This window comes from Drosophila busckii, chromosome 3L (genome assembly GCF_011750605.1).
Source record: "Drosophila busckii strain San Diego stock center, stock number 13000-0081.31 chromosome 3L, ASM1175060v1, whole genome shotgun sequence".
In the NCBI taxonomy this organism is placed as follows: domain Eukaryota; kingdom Metazoa; phylum Arthropoda; class Insecta; order Diptera; family Drosophilidae; genus Drosophila; species Drosophila busckii.
Window position 1 is genome coordinate 4,535,654 of NC_046606.1, and position 25,443 is coordinate 4,561,096.

The 25,443-nt window shown below is 41.5% G+C and overlaps 4 protein-coding genes across 5 annotated transcripts; 2 read left to right on the forward strand and 2 right to left on the reverse strand.

Moving 5' to 3' along the window:
- Positions 1 to 2,441: 2,441 nt before the first annotated feature.
- On the forward strand, positions 2,442 to 5,691 carry LOC108598554 (CREB-binding protein). The gene is made up of 6 exons (XM_033293800.1): positions 2,442 to 2,802; positions 2,936 to 4,504; positions 4,568 to 4,825; positions 4,883 to 5,084; positions 5,139 to 5,348; positions 5,409 to 5,691. The coding sequence occupies exons 1-6, from the start codon at positions 2,453 to 2,455 to the stop codon at positions 5,448 to 5,450; spliced, it is 2,631 nt and encodes an 876-aa protein (XP_033149691.1). The 5' UTR covers positions 2,442 to 2,452; the 3' UTR covers positions 5,451 to 5,691.
- A 429-nt stretch (positions 5,692 to 6,120) lies between these two features.
- Positions 6,121 to 13,878, reverse strand: LOC108598642 (maker702). Its single transcript, XM_017985350.2, has 9 exons — positions 13,404 to 13,878; positions 13,281 to 13,345; positions 13,015 to 13,138; positions 12,774 to 12,954; positions 12,524 to 12,716; positions 12,366 to 12,429; positions 11,279 to 12,306; positions 6,455 to 6,601; positions 6,121 to 6,378 (listed from the first exon to the last, which is right to left on the reverse strand). The coding sequence occupies exons 1-9, from the start codon at positions 13,876 to 13,878 to the stop codon at positions 6,151 to 6,153; spliced, it is 2,505 nt and encodes an 834-aa protein (XP_017840839.2). The 3' UTR covers positions 6,121 to 6,150.
- Positions 9,012 to 10,432, forward strand: LOC108598643. The gene has a single exon (XM_017985775.2). It carries the CDS (start codon positions 9,182 to 9,184, stop codon positions 10,229 to 10,231), a length of 1,050 nt encoding a protein of 349 aa, XP_017841264.1. The 5' UTR covers positions 9,012 to 9,181; the 3' UTR covers positions 10,232 to 10,432.
- Positions 13,879 to 17,645: 3,767 nt separating the features above from the next.
- On the reverse strand, positions 17,646 to 24,991 carry LOC108600213 (failed axon connections). 2 transcript variants are annotated; one of them, XM_017987633.2, is made up of 5 exons: positions 24,321 to 24,991; positions 19,606 to 19,944; positions 18,177 to 18,511; positions 18,011 to 18,113; positions 17,646 to 17,945 (listed from the first exon to the last, which is right to left on the reverse strand). In XM_017987633.2, exons 1-5 carry the CDS (start codon positions 24,735 to 24,737, stop codon positions 17,892 to 17,894), a joined length of 1,248 nt encoding a protein of 415 aa, XP_017843122.1. In that variant the 5' UTR covers positions 24,738 to 24,991; the 3' UTR covers positions 17,646 to 17,891. The 2 variants fall into 2 exon arrangements, with proteins under 2 accessions (XP_017843122.1, XP_017843121.1); XM_017987632.2 differs by having other exon boundaries at positions 18,177 to 18,520.
- Positions 24,992 to 25,443: the final 452 nt, after the last annotated feature.

Here is a 25,443-nt window from a genome sequence, read left to right on the forward strand (position 1 = left end):
ATGGAGAACTTTGGCTATAGCTCTGGTGCACAGAGTCATGGCTTGTGATTAGTAGTGATATGTGCTGTTTTGACATCAGCGCTCGGAGTCGTTATACAATTGTGTTGATCGATGTTTACTGTGTCCTAAAAACGATATAATTGATGCGCTGTTTGTATATGTGCGGTTTCCAATAAGCGTTACGCGACCCCTTAGTCTTCTAGCTACTTCTATTCAGAGTCAAGAGATCTATGTCTTGCTCCTAAGATACTGCTAGTTTCACTAGTGTCTTTGTGTTTTTTGCGTGGTACTTCCTCATCAGCCTACCTAGCTCGCTTAGGCTACGACTTGTGTAGTCTATAAGAGCGTGGTGTAATGTGTTCCGTCACCGTCGTTCCCGCCGACGAACTGTCTGTGGTCAATCTAATAATGCCGCTTCGACGTCGATTGACAAGTGATCTGTTTTGGGTGAAGTGTGCGCTATTGAGGACCTTCGAACAAGCTAACGTCAACCCAGTATTTTTCGCGGTTATCCTCTCCTTAATTGGAACACTTCTTATGTCGTTCGGGTAGGTGAGTTGTCTTGTCCAGTTTGTATGGACCATTTTCTTTGGCTCCCGACATGCATGCCTAATATCTCCACTGATAGGCTGATTGACAGCTCTATAGCTCTCGCACACATTACGACATGTGCTCTCTTCTTGTTGGTGAGTCGCGAGATCGTGAAATTGCTGATAGATGTGACATACATGTGGTTCTAAAATCAGCTGCTGCTAGGTTATATATTAATGTTAGTCAGGGCTTTATCTGTGTTTTTTCAGCCCACAGGCTTTGGTTAATATGGTGGCGTCTTCTAAGTAAGCTGGCTGGAACAGCATGACGTTGGTGGTCGCTTACTGCAGGCAAGCTCACTGGACATTATTGTCTGTGCTTACTCGACATTTATCTTATCACTTATTTTCTTTGCTTAACTTTTCGGCCACGCATCTCAAATAGACGTTTGATGCTATCATCGCAGAGGCTCGTTCAGAATATAGATCTGACGAATACTCTAGTCGCTCGCCATCCGCGTATCGCTGATGGTTTGATAAAACCATCAGATGCACATGCGGACACAGTCGTTATGCCTGTGTTGTTATTGGGCATTCTTTTGCTCCGACTCGCTTCTGGCTGGCCGCGTATGCATGTTTAATAAAACTTTTGCATATTCGTGAATAGTGACGCGAATGCCATCCTTTGCTGTTTTGCCGCAGAAAAAGTCTCGGCTGGCTGAATGTGTCGCTATTTACAGTCTGTGTGCAGAGCGATCGGAGTGTCGACCAGCTCTTCATAGTGAGTTTCATAGCTGTTCCGATCTATAACGGGATTCGAGTCAGAGCAGTCTCGCTAGTGATATCTTGCAAGGGCTGTGTTTTGTACATTATAGTTCAGTCCGCTCTAACAGATTTAGAAGACTTTGGATCTTAGTAGCTGCTAATCTGGTACCGGCGAAGTCGAATATTCTTCCTGCGTTTGCTCTGTTAGTCGTCCAGGCATAGATCATTAGAATGCTCTGTGGGATGAGATGTGTGCCTCAGCTGCTGCGCCGGCAACATAGCTGAGTTGGTCTGGCAATGTGACTCTCGTGTGTATGTCTTTTCTCACGTCGTAGTCTATGCTTTTTGGTGTGCAGTTGTTGTATGGGTCGGGTAGGCTGTAATCATGACGAGGATTTACCAATTGATAGCTTACTAGCAATCATTTTATGGTGGGGTGTGTGTAATTGGTCTGTGTTATTAGGCAGCATTTCTCAAGTGCTTCACGGACGATCATGAATTAATCCGATACTAGTCTGCGGATAATCAGTTGGCCGTAGCTCTCGTTCCGTTCTTGAAGTAGTCGCCAGAGCAGGTGTTATCATTGTACAGTTGAACTTATTTCCGAGACTCTAAAGATGCTCTATACACATCTGTTGAAATGTAATGTTATCCTGCAATACGCATAGTGCGTGCATCTGACGTTCGAATCTAGCGCTATAAAATACATATGTTATTGGTTTAAATAGCTTTTACAGGCTTTCATTGTTACATCTACTTTTCGCATCCAGCATTTTTTACCGTGGCTAGTTAGCTATGTTCTATTACGTCTTAGCAATATTGATGGTTTTCTTTTCTAACGATTCTTCATTTCATGGTATGTCATACGTACTAAATACTTGCTGTATCAGTTTTCTCCGTTTCAATCTGCTGACTCGTGCAACGCTCCTAGACTCACAAAGCCACCTACACTGGAACTCGCTGCCGCCTATTTCTGCCTCTGTAGCATCGCAGCAACGCATATTTCAGTCTGGTCAAAATTAGAAGATAATTAAATTTGTACGGCAGTTTGTTACAGACTGATTCCGCAAGTTCTATGCAATTTATATAGTAGACATGATTTTTAGACAGCTTGTGTGCACGTCACATATGGCATGCAGGTTGAATTAGATTACATGATGACGAACGTGGAACTCTACGACTCCTCGAATTCCCAGCTGAGCAGCGATGAATATAGCAACAATGAAGAAGACGACGGACTAATGGACATGGCCGTGAGCAAATCAACAAAGTCACCCAAAAGGCATACACTCACCTCAAGCACTGATACAACGCCAGAGAAGTCCAGCAGTGCCAGCACCACTCCCAGAAAGCTATCCAATGAGATGGAGACGAGTGGCTGCGACGACGGCAATGGCGACGGCAAACCAAAGCCCCCAACCAGTCTGCCGCATACACGGCGTCAAATAAAACAGATGCAACGTGACAATCGAGCTAATATTTATTATAAAAAGCGCAGCATTAAATGGTAAGCGCAATTACGACACGATTAGAACCTGTTAGAGCTGTGTGGCAATTAAACTCAATTTGCAATTGATAGCTTGCTGAGAGTTTGGAAGTGTGAACTTGTATTAACTATAAAATTTTATTCAAATGCACAGGCTGATTCAAAATTCCATCAACAAAAAGGATTATTTAAACGAACTGAAAAATTCGCTGCCCAAACATCGTGAGCACGCCAGACGTATGGATGAATATCGTGAAGCCAAGCGCGCCATAGAGCTAGAAGCACAGGCGCGTCAGCAGCTACACAGACAACAACAACTGCACCACCAAATGCAGCAGCGACGTGAGCGCACACCGCCACGCCGTCCTACTCGCAGCGACAGTAATTCACCCGAGCTCATCTGCCTGGACGATACAGAGAACGAAGAGTCGCCGGACAAGCCCTCAGAGTCAAGCCCTCCGGTACCAAGCAGCAGCGTGCTCGTAGCGCCCAAGACCCCGCCAGCCTTTACGCTAGAGATACCCACATCGCCGCCACCTGCGGAGAATGGTTGCGTACTGGATGAGTTTTTAACTATGAAGCCGCTGCCGGCTGTGGAGCAGCCCATATCCAATAACTTGCCAGTAAGATCGCTGGAAATGGATCTTAGTACAATACTTTCAGACCTAAAGGAGGTGCCTGTGGTGGAGCAAAGCAACAAGCGTCGACGCTCAGTAACGCCACCAAACGTCCATGCTGTTCCAGCCGCTACTGAACAGCGCCACAAGACCATAGCTGTGGCTGAAAAAACTCCAGAAGTTGATTTAATAACAGAGTTGTATGCAACTCCAGCTGCAGTAGCAGCGCCACCGAAAGCAGCACCAATAAATGCAGCTATAGTTAAGGCAGCGCCAGAAATGGCCATTGACAACCCACCGATGTTTAAGCTGGGTGGACCATTTACGCTGTCGGAATTCTATGCGCCGCCCAAAACGCCAGCAACGCCCATAATTAGCTTGGAGACGCCCACACCAACTACTGAGCCTATGGAGCTGTGCTATGAGCGGGCAAAACCAGCGGCATTGACTATCGAGCAGGCAGACCAAACTATAGAGCAAGCGCCGACTTTGGAAACGCCCACGCATACGTTTGCTATGCCACAATTTATAACGCCGCAAGCGCCAGCACAATCATCATCACACGCAGAGCTCTTCCCAGCCAAGCCAAGCTCTGAGTCTAGCTCCAAGCAAACACAAACCTCCGCAACAACAACACGCAGTAAAAGCAACATAGATTTAAATAATAGCAACAGCGATGCGGTGTTCCATCAGCGCGTCAAGGACCTCTACTCAGAGCTGGATGAGATTATGACTGACAAAGTGCGCGCTGTCAAGCCGGAGCTCAAGTCTTATAGCGAGGAGAAGCAGCGCATTGAATTGGATCTTAAAGCGCTCGATAAGTTAGTTTTCCAAAAGGAGGAGGAATATAATCGACTGCTGCACTTGCGTTGCGTTAAGGAAGAGCTGCTGGCGCGCCTGGAACGCAAGGAGCGCATTTTAATCATGAAGGAAATTCTGCCCTCCATACTCAATAAGAACTGCAGCACCTCAGAGCTCTACGAGATGCACTCGCTGCTGTTAAACGAACATAATGCGCCCATGCCTGCGCTAAGTGGTCCAAGTGCTATAGAGCAGATGATCAATCGAAAGGAAAGCGACTTGAATGATATCAAAATGTGGCGCAGGTGGGTTTTTGTAAACAAAATGAATAGTTAAGGAAACTAATAAACTTCTGTTGTATATTCTAGTGCTATGGGCATGCAGGCGCCTGCAAACTTTTTGGAGCCCGCGCCAGTTAATCGACGCAACTCGCTGCCAGCGATGCGACCATCAAAGCCACCACCGCCACCGCCGCGGTCCTCAGCGGTAAGCGATAATGCTTCAGCTAGCTATGGTCGACAGGGTCAGGTGCGTGATGTGCGCAGCCTCATAGAAGACTATAGACGTGAGCATCCCGAGGAGGTGCCGCTGGTGGGCAAGCGCAATAAGACACCGCAGCAGTATCGGTAAGAAAAGCAAACAAAAGCTTTAAGCAACTAACTAAAACTATTTGTAACCTGCAGCTACCAGCAGCTGATCAACGAGTCCAAGCGGCTTACCAACTCTACGCCTGATCTCAGCGCCGGTACTAGCTATAGACAAGCACAGCAATTGGAGCCGCATAGCAGTCACAGCTCAGTGGATAATCATTTTGAGCAAGGCAAGCCTCTGTTCAACAGCAGTCCATTAAACGCTAGCCACACTAGACAGCAAACTCGAGTACATGTAATATAAATATAATTCATTTAAGACTTGTATTAATTAACAATTTGCTTACAGTTCGCTGAGCCACATTCCATGTATCGTGAAGAGTTAAGCGGCCGAGCCGCCTCACACTTTAATAGTAATCAGCCTAAGCACAGAGAGTTTGATCGTACCGCCAATGGCGAGGAGAATTTTGAGCATCGTTGTCAGCATTGCCATCGCTATAAGGCAACCTATATGTGCGCTGGTTGTCAGAATCAATGGTACTGCAGTCGAGATTGCCAGGTGAACTAAGCTTAGCCTACGCTTTCAATTATAAAGTCTAATTCGCTTACTTTTTAACAGGTACGCGCCTGGGATACACACTGGGAGTCCTGCCCTAATTAGATGTAAGGCGCTGTATCAGCATTACTACTACGTATAAATTTACTACTATTTAAAATTTTATACATATTATAGCCCTACCTATCTTTATCAATTTTCATACGTTAGTCAGCATTAGGTTCCGCTTATGGAATTTTCGTCAATGTAATTACTTATCTCACAATCGAAGCAACAACAATTACATGCTAGCACTCATCTTTTCAAAAAGCAATAGCTTGCGAAAACCATAAGTATCATAAATATACAATATATATGTGTGACTTGATGTCTAAAATTGGATGACTTTTTATTGCTACTGGGGTATGGGTTATAATGATAATTGATAAACAATCAATTGATATCTTAATGTTGTAAAACTGTTAGTCATGAGTATGAAAGGGGATTTACACTTTAGTAAAAAACATTATCGGTAAAATAATCAATTTGATTTGGTATGCCGAAATTTCCAATTTCAAAAAAATTCTATAGTGCAGCTGCTACGCTATAAAGTATGCTACAAATTGTGCAAAGGACTTGCTGCAACATAAAGCCGTTCTCAAAAGTATGCTACAGTTAACTTAAAAACTAATTGCAAACAAAAATCTATTTAAAATTATACTCATAACTTATAATTAAACTAAGGCATGCATTTTTGCTTACAACTAAAAACAATTCAATTTGTTTACGCCTGCGCCAGCAGACTGGAATTTGATTTTGGCATTGTTTACTTGCTGTAGCGACGCAGCTGGCAAATGAGCTCAATGTCCATAATGTGCAGGCGTAGTGGCTGCCTGTTGGACCAGGCGCGTTGTCGTAGTTTGCGTATGCGCAGCTGTCGCTTACAGTGCAGCTGGAATTTGAGACTGGGATGCCAGATGGCGTTACGCCCCAAGCGCGTGACACATTTATAGGCATACTGCCACCAGAGGCGACTGCTGTGCTTGGCGCTATGCTACAGTTTGGTAGGGCGGCGAGACAATAGCTATTAATATTATGGTCAAGCAAACGCGATTTATAGTCACACTTACCATATAGATGGGCAGCATGTAAAAGCGCTGGCACTCGCGCTGCCTGAAGTTGAAGGCAATGGGCTGACGTTGCGTAGCCGACAGCTTGGTCAGGTGCGAGCGTATCGCGCTGGCTTGGGTCGGTCGCTGGTGTTGCAAACGAGCGTGCTGCAAACACAAAACAAATCTTAAATGTAAATACTTGTACAATATACAAATGGAAACAATAAAAAACAAAACAACGAACGCGCCGCGACGCGCTCAACAATGGCACGCGCATATAATTTAATTAGTTGTTGATTTTTTTTATTTCCAAAACAATTGAATAAAAATCTATTATTCTGCCGATTTGAGTTCGCAGTTTAGCGCGAAAGAATTTTCGCGGCCAATTTGCAAGCCAAATGATTCCAAAAGCGCTTTTGTTTACAATTGATGATGGAACCAGGGAGACGGCAAATTGTTGTTTTTATATGCGAGCGGCTCTTAATGAACATCAGCGTATAAAAGCGGCAATAAAAATGAATTATAAATTTTAATTTGATTTTAAAAGATTTTTTTTAGCATGCACAAGCGAAGAAAAACTTTTACAAAAAAAACTCAATGCAAAGAAATATTTAGCTTTAAGTTAGTTTCATTTCTAAACAACAAAAATAAATTAATGAAAAATGAAATGTTTATCTTAGATATTAGTTTAGTTTTCTATCTGCTCATTTTCTGTGCATTTCAAGACTAAAGCTTGAACAATCTTTGCAGCCCTGTCGATTAAGTTCAAGTTGAAGTTGACTCTTTGACCCTGAGCTGGCTTATCAAAGCGTCAATAGCTGATTGCTGTGTTGTTTGTTGTGTACATAATTACTTTAAAAATTACAGTTGCAAGTTGTAAATATTAAATTGTTTGTAATGGCGCATGCGGTTTTTCCGCAACAAAATTCAAACTGACAATCGACTTATAGCTAAGGTTGAGCAGCAATTAAATCCGCTTATCAGTTAGCATGCTATATATACATGCAGTCATGCCCACAGACCCAGACCCAATAGCTTGAGCGCAAATTAGCACCCAAAGGCAGCGCACCCCACCTTTGGCCAAGGCACTTTTGCCGGTGACGCTGCGTTCGGCTGTGTTTGTGTTCTTTTTATTTACAATTTGTTTTGTATTATTTTGTGGGTATTATTAAACCGTTTTACAAGCCGCTAACGTTCAGAAATTGTTGCTAATTAGCTGAGCCGCGCACGCCGGCGCAACAGACCTTAAACGCCAAACCGAAGTCCCCCCCACCACCGATCCCACCCACTTAACACTCTCTGCACTACGATAAGCAAATGCTGTGTTCAGCTGGGTGCGGGGTATAATAAAAATACTATATATATTTATATGTATGTGTACATCGCATTGCGAGCTGTGTGTCATGCACGTCAAACAAATAACCGATTAAAGCAACATTAGAGACACAACTGTGATTTTTGTAAGGTCACCAGCTACAGCCTATAGACGAGATTTCATTCTAGTTTCAAAATCCGAACGGGAATAGTTATACTATATTGAACTGCTGTCGAACTGCTGTTGTGGTACACTTGAGAAAATATTATGGCATAAGATAATATTAAGTATACGCCAGATATGAGAAAAGATAGTTGGTATGTCATAATTAAAATAATTATCTTGAAAAATGAACAAATTTAATAATGAATGCATAGCAAATAATTTAAAACAAATAAATAATTTTTAAGCTGTACAAAATATAATAATTAAGACACTCCGCATACTGCATTCCATTAAAAAATCTAGCAATTGCTTAAATCATTTGCTTTAATTCGACTTATCCAAAGTTCAATGGTAAACTAATTGATTGAAATTTATTTAGCGAACAATTGCCCTACATAAAGCAGCGTGCACATTTGTGTGGCAAGCAAATAACAAATGCTAAAAATTCAACAAATTGACTGATCAACCCTAAATTAACCCAAAAGAATGAAACTGTCACACCTTCTGCTGTTTAGTACGTGCCAAAATCAAAGCAGGAGCATTTACCACCACACTAACGAGTAAGAAACTGACCATGCTGTCAAATATTTGCATGTGTGTGGGCATTGATTGGAGCTGAGGTGAGGTGAGGTGAGAGCGAGCGGCTGCGCTTAGCCATCGTTTGTGGTGTATTCTGCGGTGTGGTGGGGTGAGTTGAAAACAAAACAGAGCGAGCAAACGATTTGTGTGCGCTTTTTAGTAAATATTGTTTTGTGTGCATATGTGCGTGTCTATACAAATACACAAATATGTATGTGTGTGTGTGTGTGTGTGTTTGTGTCACTATCTCGAGCTATCAGCTGCGATCGTGCGCTGTGATTCAGCTGCGCTATGTTTGGCTGTGCGTGTATTGGTGTAGACAAAGCAAACTCCCACAACTAGTAGCACCCGCAATGCTTTAAGTTCACAGCTCGAATTGTCGTTGGGACTTCAACGCTTCAACGAACCGAGCACCGAGCAGCGAGCAGTGCGACACGCCGAGTGACGTCGTGCTCGACACGAATCCCCCATAACCATATCAGAAAATCAACATGAAGCGCCGCCATTCAATACGATTTTTGCATTCGGCGCACACGGATCGACGCGAGTTAACACAAAAAGAAACTGAAAACAGAAACAGCGAATAAAAGCAACGAAATAACAAAGAATTTCATGTTAATCAATGTTAATTTATACATTTGTAAGAAACGTTACTGTAATAAAATCACAGCAATTTAGTATACGCCATGGATGCGGATTTTGTTAACAAATACAATCAAGTGCTGCATCGCCTGAAGCTTGTCGAGAATTTCGATGGCAGCGATCCCGGCAAGCTGCCGCAATTTCTGCAGAAAATCGAAGCGCTCATACCGGCCATAAATAGCTTCGATGACTACTACAAGGCGCAGCTCATAGGACACATCAAAAACAAGTGCACAGATCGCGCCAGGGACGTGGTTTTTACACGTCAGCTAAGCGCTCCGGCGGCAGCCAATGGTCCTGCGCTGGGCAATGGCAAGGCGCTGCTCAAAGCAGAGTCCTGGCACAAAGTGCGCGAGCAGCTGCTGCATAATTTTGCGGAGCGCGAGTCGAGCTATGCTCTGATACACAAGATTAGAAGCGCCGTCTTGGACTCGAATATAGAGCTGTACTATCAGAAGATGGCCAAGCTCAAGCAGCGTCTGCTCAATCGCAAGCTCACACACAATGACACTTTATACTCCTTGGAGGACATTGAGCGCATTACATTGCAAGTGTTCAGAGATCATTTGCCCGAGCCCACACATTCCATGATCCTGCGACGCAATCCCAAGAGCATGGAGGAAGCCTATCGCTACATAGTCGAGGTGCAGCAGCAGTTCTATACGCAGAGCGGTCCGCTGGCGCACGAGCAAGGCGCCACCTTTAGCACCAGTCACAAGCAGCTCTATGGCGTTGGCACTGGCGTGGGCATGGGTCTGGGCATTGCCTCTGTCGGCTTGGCTAGTACAGGCTTTAGCTACAATCGCCAGCTGTCCGAGAAGACGGCGCTGTACAATCAGCAGCAGCAACAGAAGAGTTACTACAAGCAGGCAGCGCCTGCTGTGGGCGCTGGCAAAACTAATCCCATGTTCAAGAGCGTTGGCAATCCCAGCTTCAAGTCCAGCTTCAGCTACAACGGCAGCAGCAGCAGCAGCATGGGCGCCGGCTACAACAACAGCAAGCTGGACAAGAACAAGACAAAGGATGCCAAAGGATTTCAGCTGGGTGGCAAGACTGTCAAAGCGGCTAACAGCGGCAGCAGCTGGCGTAAGTGAATGGGTGGGTGACTGTGTGGGTGGAGTGTATAAAGCAGGGCATGTTACTTAATATTGCAACAAATTGCTGCTCACCTACACTTTTGCTATTAATTTAATACCTATGGTCAAAGATTTTAAATTAATACGCAAAAGATTAAATAGAACTGCTATAGTTGATAAAAAATATTAATTTGTTGCTATCGGTTGCTACTTTTTTACCTTTTATCTAGATGTTTTTACTTATTTATCAACAAATTTATAAGACAATTAATTGTAGCATATTTAATTTTTTTTTGTTAGAGCTTGCTTGCTATATAATTGTTGCATTTTATTATGTAAATTAATTGCTAATAATTAATTTTACTAATACTTTTGCCAATTAAATTTATACTAAAAACATAAATTTAGCAACCAGTGTGCATTGTTTAATTAAACAATTTATAGTCAAAACATGCAGCAAGCAACAAATTCATATTTTTAGCCAAACAATGCGAGATTATAAATCTCAAGAAAAATTGAATTAAATTTTTTTGCAATTAAACAAATTAGCAAGCTGATAAGCAAAACTAACAATTTGACTTTAAGGGTCAGGCAAATCTTTTCTAGATTTTTTCCAATTGATTAATCAGCATCAGCTTTAGTCATAGAAGCAGCCGCTGGGACATGACCTAATCTCTTGTTATTAAATTTACTGCTCTGACTCAAGCCAAGTGCATGCCTCATGCTAATTACCAAACACTCCACCCGCCGCTCTCTCCCAACACACTTTGCTGCCCCCCCCTGCTATTACCTTAACCCAAAGCCCACCCCGCTCAAAGCCACAAATCAAGCTCAAGTACAAGCTGCTGCTGTTGCAGTTGATGATGATGATGATTGCTCTCAGCCATGGCGCAATGTTAATTATTAGATCATAAGTCTCAAGTGTATATATATATATATGCTAACTCAACCCAACCCCCCGCCTCTTCCCATTCCATAAGCCTAGGCTAACACCCCAAATTGTTGTTGTTTACGAAATAAATGTGTAAAGTTTAACACTACGAACATGACCTTCTCACTACTCACCGCCTGCTGTACACCACTGATGCGTATTTCGTTATCCGGTTCTGGGGGCGCTGGCTCGCTGATCTCCTGCAGCTTCACTGCCTTCGACTTGGCCTTGTCGCTGGCCGGCTTGCCAAAGAGTCCACGACGCTCGGCCATGCGTATGAGATATTTCTCATTCAAATGCGTTAAACACTTACGACGCACCAGCGACAAAAAGCTGCCAGTGCTAAGTCCTTTGATGCAGTTGTCCTGATTGATGCATATATCCGGCACTACATCCGACACAAACTCATCTATATCGGGTGTGGTTATAAGATCTATGCTGTCCACCTTGGGCAGCTTTTCCTTCTCCAGCACAGACTCCTGCTTGGCGCTTAGCTCTGGCTGAGATTTGCGCTTATCCTCCGCGGAGAGCTTCTCCTTCTTACGCGGCGAATCCTTGCTCATGGCAGCAGCAGGTATATTAGCTGCCTCCGCCTCTGCTAGCGCCTCCAAGCGCTTCATTTCTCTATAGGCTTGCTTGTGCTTCTCCAGCGCCAGCTTGTTGATTACCTGCAGCACATGCTCCACCATATCCTCATTCTCAGTCTGCACTATGGAATGCGTTTGATACAACACAAACTGCACTTGTGGCCGTGACATGGACATGGTCAGCGTCAGCAGCTGCTCCTCCAGTATGCAGCCCACGCGCGATTTGCCCTCATCACTTACCTCCGACTCGGTAAGCACCTCCAGCATGCTCAAATCGCCACCACGCGAGCAAATCAAGTCAATGGGATCGGAAATGGCGCTAAAGGAGTTGGGAGGCGTGGCAAAAATGCCCACAACAGTGCGAAAGCGATTGGATTCCATGGGAAAGGATGTAAAAGCATCGCCAAAGAGACGTATGTTATTCACACCTATAGTTTCCATATAGCGACGATAGTCTTTAAGATTGGTGCCGGCGCCATAGACATAAAAGTTGTTGACGCGATTCACGGAGTAGAAGAGCGCTGCCAAGTAGGCGGTCGAGCGTGGCGAGTCTACATGAGTTTGCAGTATGTCACCTAAGTATCATAATTTTATAGTTATTTTTATAATAACATTAAGTGGTTTGTTTACTTACCATAAAGCTCAAAATAGTCCATAAGCTTAGACATAATAGCTGGGCCATAGGAAAAGTTTTTGTCCTGCAGTAAAGAGAATTAATATAAGTAAGAAATAAATATATTAACAAATTGAAGCTATGCCTTATATTTTTTGAAAGTCGTAGCGCCCACTCACCTGCATTATAAAGTAATGCTTGGTCATTAAAACAGACTTGGTAAACTCGCTGCGATTCTTGGGTATGCAGGATATAACCAAAGGACAAATATTGTCCCACTTACAGTGCTGCTCCAGCAGCGGCTTTTCATCATCCGGACCATGTATAGTAAAGCCCATATCCATTAACAAACGATCCGCTTCAGCTTTATTGCTGTATAATAAAAAGCTTAGCAAACAATTTTACTTGCTTTGCATTACTTAAGCTTACCGCACTAGAAATGGATTAATCCAGCCAGTCACAACAGGATTAGCTGCGGCAATGGCAACCTTTTCATTCTGCAGATGTATAGGCAGCAGCTGTGACAGACGCAGTGCACCCACGCAGATGCGCATGCGTGAAATGGACGCAGAAAGACGCACGCGATGTTTCCAAAGCACAGCGGCGTGTTCTGGAAAAGCAGGCGAAATTTAAAGAGAGTGCTGAGGGACAACTTTGGTTAGAAGCGCACCTATGACTTCAGCTTGCTGATAGAGCTCTGCTTGCTGCTGCTGAAACTCTGAGTTGCGACTCTTAAAGTCACGATCGTAGAGCTCAAAGAGCATTAACCAAATGCGCTGCTCATCATCAACGTACTGCGACAGAAAATAAAAGGGAAATAATTAGGTTTAAAAATTCTTTTCAATAGAGTTTTTTGTTGAGATATGTATGCATTAAATAATGCCAGATCCTTATCCCATCCCCGCTTCACTTTAAATGTTGCTATTGAGCACTCACCTGTTTATGTTCCTCCTGCTCAAAGAAACAAATATCCGTTAAAGCATTACAAAGAACAGTCTTATCTAGAAAATAGAATGCATTAGAACATAAATAGCCTTGTGCTTGGAAATTTCTACACACATCGAAACACATCATAGATCAGTGAGTAGGCCAGTCTCATCTCGTGCTCATTTTGAAAATTGACACTCAAGGGTGGTTTCCGCAGCAGTTTGGCCGCATTTGCTATCGTCGGCAACTGCCAGCGAGGACCTTTTTTCAGCCTAATCCTTACTGTGGTGGCGTGACAGTATTTCAAGATATGACTACGCCGACCGTTGGGACTTACGCTCGGTGATATAATCTTGGTCTTGCGTGCTGCATCAAACATGGGCTTATCACGCTTATCTATGTCCTTGAGTGTTATGCTTATGTCGGGCGATTCGTTCACCTGACGCTGCATTTCGAGCAGCATGAAATACATTTTGTCCATCCACTCCTCATCGCTGGGCAAGTAGATTTGTTTGGTTTTCTTAAGCTGCCTGCTGCGCTCCTTGAATATGGCCGGATAGACGGAGAATATATCCGCCAAGCTGAGAAAAAACAATTGATTTGCCATTCGAAGGCGACCCGTGCACTTGCAACAAACTGTGGCAACTGAGCGCAACTGAATGGGAGCCTGACAACTGCTTGATTTTCATTTTCATTTGCATTTTTTCGAATTTTCGTGCTCAACACCAATTCCAATGTCTATGCTTATCTACCAGCTCTACTACTCATAACCTGCCCCCAAGCGACTTGCCACAGTCGCATGCAATGCTGCACGCCAATATTATTACTTTGCTTCTTTTATTTTTTTTCTTTTTGCTGCTGCTGCTGTTACCCATTGCCTTACCACAAAGGACAAAGGCAAACGCTGCCAGGAGGCCAAACGCTGATGGATCGAGCCGATATCACACTTACCTTTTATTTTTTACGAGCCTTCAAATAAAATACGTATATATCAAGCATACTATATAGAACGCCGAGCCGTGCTGTTTAGGATTCGCATGATTTGCTCTGATTGGAACTCGTCTTCAATAAATTGCCAAATGTCACAGTCCAACGCTGTTGACAACACCGCTGTGGGCGCGGGGTTGGGCTGATTGTTGGGATGGCTGGGGGAGCAATAAAAACGCTCGCAATTCTTTGACGTGTTTGCATTGATTAGACGACCTCCCAACCGCCGCAGCCTTAACTGCTTGCCACTCGATTGGGGCGCCATTTGATGAATGGTTGCGTTCAAATCGAGTCCCAGTCCTCCCTAGTTAAGTCAGTCATCAAATTAGTTGTTCAAACTCGAATTGCTGCTAGTTAGTCGGCATAGTGTAGTAAGCCCGTTTAGCAACGCTTAGACAATTTATATATTGGCCTAGGTCAAATATCGATTATCGCGCTTTCGCCTAGATTGGGTCAAATTCAGAATTGAATTGAATGTCAATTTGATTGGCAGAATTTTGTTTGATTCTTTTCGTACAAAAGCGAAAAAAAAGAAAAAAAATTCCACTTGGATATTAAAAACACTTACAGCAGGCAAACAACAATTTAATTTATGATTTTTTTTTTGTATATGTTGTGCTACTATTTTATGATTTCCTTTATTTTTATTTTTTTATTACTTGTGACTAATGGTCAATCCCATTATCATGGTAATCAAAGTTTATGCGTATTTACAGCACGACTAGCACTAAGACTACAGTGAACACTCGCTGCTAATTACTGTGCTATGCTTTCGCACTTGAATTCAAATTGAATATTGTAAAAACTATTAGCGTATGACAATTAAAGTTTGAGCTGCTGCTGCGTATGAAATTCATACTTTGAATAAATGAATATCATAAAAAGTTAAATGTTAGGAATAAACTAAATATCGTAGCAATTAATACATTAATTAAATTGCATTCATTATTAACAATAAATATGTACTTCGAATGTATACAGCTGCATATAAATATTTTGAATATCGTAATTATACTTTAAAACTTTATTATACGTATGAGTAATCCTAAAAATTTATTTTATCGCAACTACATTTTATTAGGTGCTAGTTCTAAAAACTTTATCTACGAGATTACCAATATTCAAGTGTCCACTGTATATAGCCATGCTATATCTGAACACACAGCTACATACGTGCAAACGAAAGACAGCAGACTGCTATCAATTTGCAGTTAGATAATTTAATTATTCTAAGCATTAGGCCAGCTACAATTTTAACAAGTTATCAGAACTATACGTCAAAGATAACTCAAGTATCATAATTAATTTTTTGTTTTCTTTTTTCTGACTGCTGTAACCCCGCAGAGGCTTAAAAAATGAGACACGAGTGTGTGCGTGGTTTGTCTTCAGCAAATCCTGAACGTCATAAATAAGTTTCAGTACATATTTGTTTTTGTTTTATTAAGAAGCATATTTATTATATATAAGATGTATGTAATACAATAATTTGTTGGTTGTTTTGTTTTTTGTGTTTTTTTTTTTTGTTTTTCTGTCCGGTTGGTTTATCATATTTGTTTTTTTGATCCATTTTATATAATCATATAAAACACTGAGCAGCTACAATACAAATATTGTGATAAAAACTTACAACATAACCTTTAATACATAAAAATACTTGCATAGTCTACAAATCGTATCGTTATGGAGATTTTCTTTTCTTTTCATTTCATGCTTCATGCTTTACTGCTTTTCTTCTATCGAAATTGCTCGTGTCGGCAGTTGCGCTTTTTATTTTTATTTTTTGTTTTAAATGCATGCTCAACTCTCCAAATTTATTGTTGTTTCTTTTAGCTTTCTGTACGCCCCATTGCACATCGCATTTGGCGCTAAATATTTGTATTTTTCGCTTTTGTTTTGCTCTCGGTTGGTTTTTCTCTTTATAGTATTTTTAACCTATTAAAAATTTGTTTTGTTTTCTTTTGTTTTGTTGTGTTTTGTTTGCTCGCAATGCTTACTGATTCTTTTCTCTATGCCATATTTTGTATCTTTGCTCTTTGCGTGGCTTATGTGTGTGGGTGTGTGTAGAGATTGTGGGCGTGTGTGTTATGGAGAGAGTGCAAGTGAGTTTGGGACAGCAAGAAAGAAACCGTTATAAGAAACTCAACAAAAAGGCAGTATACGAGCTAAATGCTCAGTTGAAAGTTTCTTGTCTCAGATTCTTCTAATTTATGAAAGTTTACTTAATGTTTTTTATGTTTTATGATTCTTTTGATGCAGCGTTAATTACAATAGAAATTATGTTTATGTATACATATATATTTATATATTTGCATAATTAAAATTAAATATTTATTGTATAAAACATATAAAAAAATTGAACATAAAATCGAAAGCGCTTGTAAATTTTGTTCGTTTTTGTTTTTTTGTACCAAAAATATTCAAAAAAAGTATTTTTCTACAAAAATTTATTTAGTTTTTTGTTTTGTATAATTTTGCCGAGTATTTTTTTGTATATATCAGTTGTTTTTTTTTTGGTTCGAATTCGTTTTTGAAAACATATAAAGCAACGCTGAGCAAAACAAATGCTCAAAGTGTAAAATCATAAGAAACAATAATATCAAAAAATTATTTAACATACAATTATCCTTTTTTTTTCGTTTTGCATTTTTTTTGTTGTTTTATACACATCTTTATGTTAAGGGGGGAGCGTATATAATGTATGTATATATAATTATAAGTAAATAATTTGCAATATTTTTGTTGCTGTTGCTGGTATTTAATTAATTATTTGCACACATGAATAAAAAATTACTATTTGCAATCATATAATATATAAAAAATAAACTTAATTATCAGCAGCGTTCCCCTTGTCCTCAATCTTAAGCATCAATCACCCTTAAATCATCATATCATATCATATATATATCTATATATTTCATTATAAACGCGCCAACACGTTTTACTTTAAGCTTAATCAATTTTGGAAGAGTAAACAATACCATCGAGTTGCTGCATAATGCAATATGTGTATGTATGTGTGTATACATGGCGGTGTGTGTGTGGTGTGTGTATCATATATATTTTGTTGTTGTATGAAAACTAATGGTTAATGCTTTAATGGTATGCTGGGTTCCTACACCTTCCTTTACTCTCTTTTCTGGCTATCTCACTTTGATTTACTTTTCATTCGAGTTCTTTTTTAACTAATTTTTATAATGTTTCTTTTTGTTCAGCTTATACGTATAAACTTTTATAATTTTATACTAAATGTTTTTTTCTTGTTTTTACCATTATCTTTTTTTTACTTTGTATATATATAAAAAAAGATGTCCAAAGTTTTTACGTTACGTTATTGTATATACGTTTTTTTTTTTTTTGTTTTGAGTGGATCGTTCTTTTTTTTTTTTGTTTTTGTTTTTATAATGTTTATAACCTTTTTCTGTTTGCCTGCAGGCTTTACAGTTGTCCTATGTATTAAATGATTTTACTGCCTTTAAATGGTAATATAATATATGAACGCAGCTGCGCTATATAGCGCATTACTATATATAGATATAGTATTTTAGTATCGTACTATGTATATATGTGGGGTGTTGTTTAGCTCCTCTCCAGCGAATTTCATATATGATCTATATATGTATAACTAACGGCGCTTTACTTTGTCTCCTCCTTCTCCTTGTTCTCCTCGGACGACTCCTTCTCGTTCGACTGTGAGATAAAAAAAAGAAAATCTTTTAGTTGGGAACACTAATTTTTAATTGCAACAGACTAACCTTGTCCTTCTCCAACTCCTTCTCGATTTTGTCACCGTCAGCACCTTCCTGCTCATTTGATTTCTCCTGCTCACCGCCTTCCTTGCCCTCCTTGGTCTCTGGCCTGAAGAATATAAAGCTAAGAGTTTAGTTTCTGCTTATTATAAGATCGATTTTGGTTACTTACTCTGGCTTGGGAATATGCGCATTCAGATCCAGCTTCGTGCAGATCTCATCCCAGTCGGGGAAGCACTTGTCCTTCATGCGCGACACGTGTCCAATCAAGTTGGGGCACTTCTCGGTCATATAGTCGCGCAAGGGATATGTAATATCCTTGGACAGATAGTGCAGCTGCGACAGCACAGCAAATGCCACCACATCCAAGCTGGTGGGCTCGTCGCCAAAGAAGAATGGCTTGCAGTCAAGCATCTCGCTGAGCACCTTCAGATCGTTCTTGCCGAACTCCTCGATTTCCTCGGCGCTGTGGACGCCAATGCCATGCGCCTTGAGCTTTTTCGTACCCTGGAACCACTTGTTGTTTTGAAATGGTGTTTGCCACATTTTGTTGATGGTTGTGATTGTTGTTGATGGGGGTTTTTTATATTTGTTTGTTTATTTTGTTAAAGAGCAAACCAAATTGCAGAGGATGCACAACAACCAAGTGAATGTGTTAGGAGTTTACATACAAATACACGCACACACATTTATATATTTAAAGTTAGCGGTAGAGTTAACCAACAATGGAAAAATACATTCAATATAAACATAATAAAAATATTTGCGGGGGAAAAAGAAATAAAAAAAGAGAAAAAACACCATGCAGAGTTAGTGATAATGACAAATTTAGTTGTTGTTTTTGTTTTAAGTTTTGGATTTATACAGTAGACGCTAGATAATTGTGCTTTAAATTAAAAGTAATTGAATGAAGTTTGGTAAAGAGCAACTAGCTACTGTGCTAACTACGCGTAGCCAATCAAATGCTAGTAAATAAAAAACACAGACTACAATGACAGACAAAACTAATTTTTATAGCAGCTATAAAAAATATATAGAAATTAAGAAAATGCCTAAGGCATTAACTACAGAACATTTAGATTGTAAGAAAAGTAAAGCTACAAACATTTCGTTTTTTTTTTTTTATTTCATAGCAGGTTCAATTAACGAGCGTCTACTGTTTTATGTTTTTAGCAGTGTATTGTGTTGATTATTTGAATTGGGTTATATGAGGAGCTGTAGAGCTACGTTTTGTGTCGTATTTTTTAACGCCGAATATAAACAAAGCCAGCAATGCAGCCGATTATTGTTTAGATCCAACTTGATATATACAAAATATATATTCACACATATGTCTGTATGTTTTGGGTCTGCTTGGCCGGTTAGGTAGGCAATGCAATGCAATACCCCAGTGTATTCAATACAATTTGTTATTGTTTATTTTACAAATATATACACACACACTAGCATACAAAACAATACTGAGACATATGAATGTGCAGCCGGAAAAACCGACTCGTATTGCCATAAACAACATTTGGCCTCTCGAGTACCTTTATCAGTTTCAGAGAACTGCAACTGATTGATTGAGATTGGTATTCTCGTTTTTCTTTTGTTTTTACCTTGCGACCGAATGTTATTTTGAAGAAGAAGTTCAAAATCGAGTTGGGCAGACGCAGACCCAGCGCATGCTGCAAATTCACTTTGTAGCCCTTGAGCACATTATCGGGATACTTGGCGCGCCAGTAGAAGATAATCCAGATGAGATGATTCTCCAGCATAGCAATCGTTGCATAGGACACATTACGCTGCTCGGCCGTTAGACCCGCATCCAGATTCTTGTCATACTTGGCCGACAGCTCCTTGATGATAATAGCCGAGTCGGCAATTTCTTCGCCATTCAGCTCAATGAAAGGCAGTTGACCCTTCTTCGAACGGAAACGCATCTTATGATCCACATTCTGTAAATGAAAACGAGGGAAAAACCCAATGAGTAAGCGTATTATTGAGCGAGATGAGTAATATATTTGTGATTGAGGGTGGGGCGCAGTTGATTATACACCCTTTTTAAATACGAATTTTCATATCAGGCACATTCCAATTCATATACGTGTGTCTCTGTGTGTATGTATGTGTGCGTGCATGACTAATGTGACTGTAATGTAGTTCAATCTGCTCCCACGCCTGGGCGGGGGCCAATGTTCTGGACGCTAGATGGCGCTCATGACATACATAGGCCTATATATAAAATATATGTATGTATGCCAAAAAACGCCGACAGCAGCGAGCACACACACGCGAGAGAGAGAGGATGCTGGCGCAAATCAACCACTTTGGAAAGCTGTACCCGAAAAAAAAACCAAACCAACACCCAACTACCCCCACTGTGCTCACACACACACACAGGCGCACGCAGCGCATTACACACACACGAGCGCACACGCATACAGTCTCAGTTCCAATTGCCGCTATTTGAAATTTCAGTTTTTTTTTTGACATTTTCCAATGTTGCCCAGTGCTGCTTCAGCCGACAGTTCCAGAGTTTCATGGCCCAGCACTTTCCACCCCACACAACATGCTAACACGTACGCATATACAGGCGTATGGGTTTTGACCGTTAAACTAGGCAAAACGCAAAGCAAATAAAGTGACAGTTATGTCCGGCATACATTTCAAGCCATGTATACAATATTCTCTAATTAGAAATGCAGACTAAACAAATATAACAGTAAAATTGTTAACAAAAGCAGAAAATATTTTAGAAATTTGATCGTTAAACAATAATAAATTATGCTATGGCTTTATTATTTGAATATGTTCTCTGTAGAGTTGACTATATTTTATGCTTTGGCGCGCACACTTTAGGGTGTGGTTGCAATACACACCGGACCGAGAGCGAGAGCGAGAGAGAGCGTAAGTAAGAGAGTGCGGAGAGCCTGGCAAAGGGAGTGGAATCCGCCTTCGCAGCACATTTCAATTCCAATGATCCACAAAAAGCCTGGCGTGCCCGGCTCTCGGCTCTAAATGGAAGGCTGTGTCGGTTGTTGTTGCAAACGCATAACTGTAGTTGTTGTCATAGCTATGCGGGGGGTAGGTTAGGTTAGGAGGAGGAATGGTGGCGCAAAAGCCGGCGACGCATTGTCGCTACACAATGCAAATGTTTATTTTTTTATTAAATCATTATGTCAATTAAGCGAGCGCGTAGACTCACTTTTGGCGCAGTGTAGAGTTTTTCTCCTTCTTCTGCTTGCTGTTTTGCATTGGGCCCAGGCGAGAAGCCAGCGACAAAAAGCAAGAACAAGAAAAAAACATGCGATTAAGTGAACGAACACAACAACAAGCTGAACACGCCAATGCAATTATGCAGTGTCTGCCAGTGTGTGAGTGCCTGCGTGTGTGTGTGTGTAAGTGAGAGTGCATTATTGTGGAAATGGAAATCCACACCCTTTGGGCAAAAGAAAGAGCAAGAAAGAAGCAAGAACAAGAGCTCAAGAGCTGAGTTTTAGCAACGCTGAATGAGCAACAACAAAGGCAACGACTGTCGGTCGGAGCTGCAGTTATTGCACACACACACATACACACTCACGCAGAGAGAAACAAATACATGAGCATAAGCATATTTATGTATGCTGCCTTTTGTTTCGCACACACAAATATGCGGCAATTAATTAAAAACAACAAAAGCAAGCAAAGTCAACGTTGCGCTGCATTTAAATCAACAGCAAAAATTTAATATAACAACAACACACAAAAGCAAAAACTAACTTCACTTCCACACACAAACACACGTACAGTTGCATATGGGCAGTTTCGCAGCAGCGTTGCCAGACCGTGCATGAAGAAAACCATTTTGTGCTGGCAATAATGTACGTCACAAACGCGCCAACATTTGAATTAATGAGGCCTGCGTTTGCATTTTTGCGCCGCAGCAATTTACACACATAAAACGAATTTGAATTTCAATTGAAATGGAAATTTATGCACACACAGACTGGTCATATAATGAACATTATAGACCAACAGCAGCAGCAGTATCAGCAGCGGCGGCTGCTGCTTTATTTGTAATGCATATTGAAAAAGTGAATTAATTGCACAATTCAACAAACAAACGCATAAATATACAAGCACACTTACAAATGGCAGTCACTTTGGAATGCCAACTATGCGGGCGGCTAACAGCAGCAGCAGCAGCAGCCTCGCCTGAATTATTATAGTTGCTGTTGTTGTTGTAGTTGTGCCTGCCTGCCTGCCTGCCTGCCAGTTGTTAATGGTTTCGACACGCTCGCGCTCATCGCTAACGCTTGTGGTGTGAAAAAAATATGCCTAGGAGCCGCTTGTTTACTTTGGGCAAGGCTGCGCCTCTGATAATGTATACAAAATGCATTTAACACAGCAAACAACAACAACAACAGAACGAACAACTGCAACATCAGCGCTGGTGAGTCAAGGGGGTCTAACAAAGACAGGCGGCGCCCCTCCTCATTTGTCGCTTATGATTAATGAAAATAAAATGTCAAAGGTCCGTTAAGTTTGTTGAACTCTTTTCGCTCTCGCTCGCTGTCTCTCTCTTGCACTCTTTTGTCAAAGCTTCAAAGCTGCGGCGTTATCACCAAGCGGAACAAAATGGAAAGTGTGCATTACACATAAATAAATAGTTACATATATATTGTACATATGTTATGTTGTACAAATGTTTCGCCTGCGGGCTTTTTGACGTACTGTCAATCATAATTGCTGCTTTCTTTTGGAAGTGAAGTGAAATGCAATTGCAGCCGACGATAAATCAATTCAATGAGCCGAGCTGCAACTGAAGTAGCATATGGCAAAAGCTGCTGGCACTTTATCGCCTCCGTCTATGTCTATCTCACTCTAGCTATCTCGCATCGGCTCTTTGGGCATTGGGCCTGGGCCTGGGCCTCGGCATCAATTAACATTCCTCGCCTTGTGGCATTTTCATTAAGCAATGTAATTAATAAGATTAAACAACAATTGCGTTGTCGCCATCGCCATCGCATTCGCTGTGCGGGTGAAGCGACGACCGCACCCATTTCTGTCCAAGCTGTAAGTCGTAGTGAAAAATTATGAAAAATATGCAAAGCGCATCGCATGGCAAGCGCGCGCGCCTTCGCTTTAAGCTTTAAACGTTTTTGGAGCGGCGCGCCGACGACGATGTTGGGGCCTAATAATGCTGCCGCTACTGCTGCTGCTGCTTATGGGGATGGAATGTGTGTAGAGTGTGAGTGGACAGTGACAGGCATTTGTCTAGCGGCTACTTAAAGATAAGGGCAACGCTTCGACGACGACGACGGCTAGGCGGGGGCCACGCGAAGACAAACTGCAGCAACAATTTTTTATTAAAAGCAATTACAAAACGGGCACAAACGGGGCTTGGAATTTGTGCATGGCAAAGAGGCTGGAAAACAACACATGAAAAGGCAGAAAAAAATGAAATAATAAAACTAAATGAAGCAAAGCTGCAGCTGCTGCTGCTGCTGCAGCTCCACAAAGACAAAGAGCATATGAGCGTGAGAGACATACACACCACACCACACAATTTGAGAGCGAGAAGAGAGCGAGAGCGCAAAACTCCGAGTGCCAAGTGCAAAAATTTTGCGCAAGTGTGTGGGCAGGCAATGGAGCTAGCAGAATGGCGTGGAAGGGGGGAATTGGAGTATAAAGCACAACTTATGAGAGAGAAGCAAAATCGAGACCGTTGACAACCGGAGCAGCACTGTGGCGTCGGCGCACACACAAATTTTATGTATACGCTGTAGACACACACACACACACACGCTCGCACTCACACAGCCACATGTAGAAACATGAGCAGACAGGAATAAAATCCAGCAACAACAACGAACAAGCACTCTCGGGCTACAGGTTCAACTAAGAGACACTCACACACACACACATATACACATTTACAGCTACACCAACGCATTGGAAGTACGTGCGTTTGTGTATGTATGTGTGTGTGCTGTAGAATGAAAAGGCAAATGCTAAATGTATCCCTTTTCAGCGCATGGCTAGTAGGTATAAGGGCGCGGTGCGCGGAGCCGGTCAGGTCACAGGCTTAGCACACAATCATGGCGGTTTTTATGTATGCGTGTGTGTAGAAAAAAATCTCTACCGCAAAAATACACACACACACAGGCAGACAGACTCACACACATATGCCAGGCAGAAAATTGCTGCTGCGGATGGATGGATGATGATGAAAAAAACCCGCCAGAGGAAAATGGGAAAATTGTAATTGTTAAAACTTCAAACTATACAAATTACATATGCTGGTGAAAATTGCTGGAAAATTACATGTGTGTTTTAATGGAAAATTTACCTCATACTTCAGTCCGACCAGACGCAGCCAAGTCTCCACTTTCAAGCAATATGGCGAGAGCGATGGCAGCAGGGGGGTGCGCGAAAACTGATACAGATAGATAATGTCCTTTTCAAAATTGGTCTTGTGCACATTGAACTTTTGTGCTGGCGCTTCTGATTTTGCTGGCGCTGCAGCGGCAGTCGCAGCGGCTTCGCCACCATCTTTCTTTGCATCGGCAGCCCCATCAGCAGCGGCTGCTGGTGACGCCTTTGCATCCTCTTTGTTGTTGTCTTGGGCGGCGGCAGCGTTCTCAGTTGCGGCGACAGGCTCGGCAGCAGGTTTTTCCGCCTGTTCGGCAGCAGCATTTTCTGTGCTTGCTGCTACTGCAACTGCAGGCGTTTCCTCAGCGGGTATTTGAGCTACTTCGGTTGCCATTTTAATTTATTTTTTCTTTTCGCTTCTTTTTTTTTTTTTAATTCAAGTTGCGCTTGCTTTCTTTCAAATGCTTTACACTTTTCCTTGTTCAAATGCACGGCACTCACACATACACAGAGTTAACCACCACTACTGTTTCAAAAATGCACCAGACAATATGCGCAGACCGACAAAAAGTACCGTAACTAGACGCTCACAAAACAGACGACGCGCGTAAACGTCCGTACGCTTCTACAACCAAATTTACAATAACAGCGAACTAACAGACTATCCCGCAGATACAGATACATGCAATCAGTACTGCCAATTCAGCTTTTTCCTCGTCAAATCCCGCCAACGGCGGGACAATTTAGAGATGTGCGGGAAGCGAGCATTTTAGCTTTTTTAATAAATAAATCTGGACCTTTGCATATTTGTGTATGATTGGTACGTTAAGATCGTACGAAAGCGAGGATAAAGTAAATTTGACAAACTAATGGAAGTTTTATTATACATAGCAAGCAGCCCACTCTCTAAGCAACGAAACGGCGAATCGTCATCGCTAAATTATAGCAATTATTTCTGTATGTCATACGTATTAGTGCAGCTCATACTATTAAGACGAGCCTCGAACATGGATCATGGATTATCCGCCAATTAACTGTCAACCATTTAGATACAGTTTTAGAGTCATCGAACAGTTTGTTACCAATGAACCAGGGCTGTC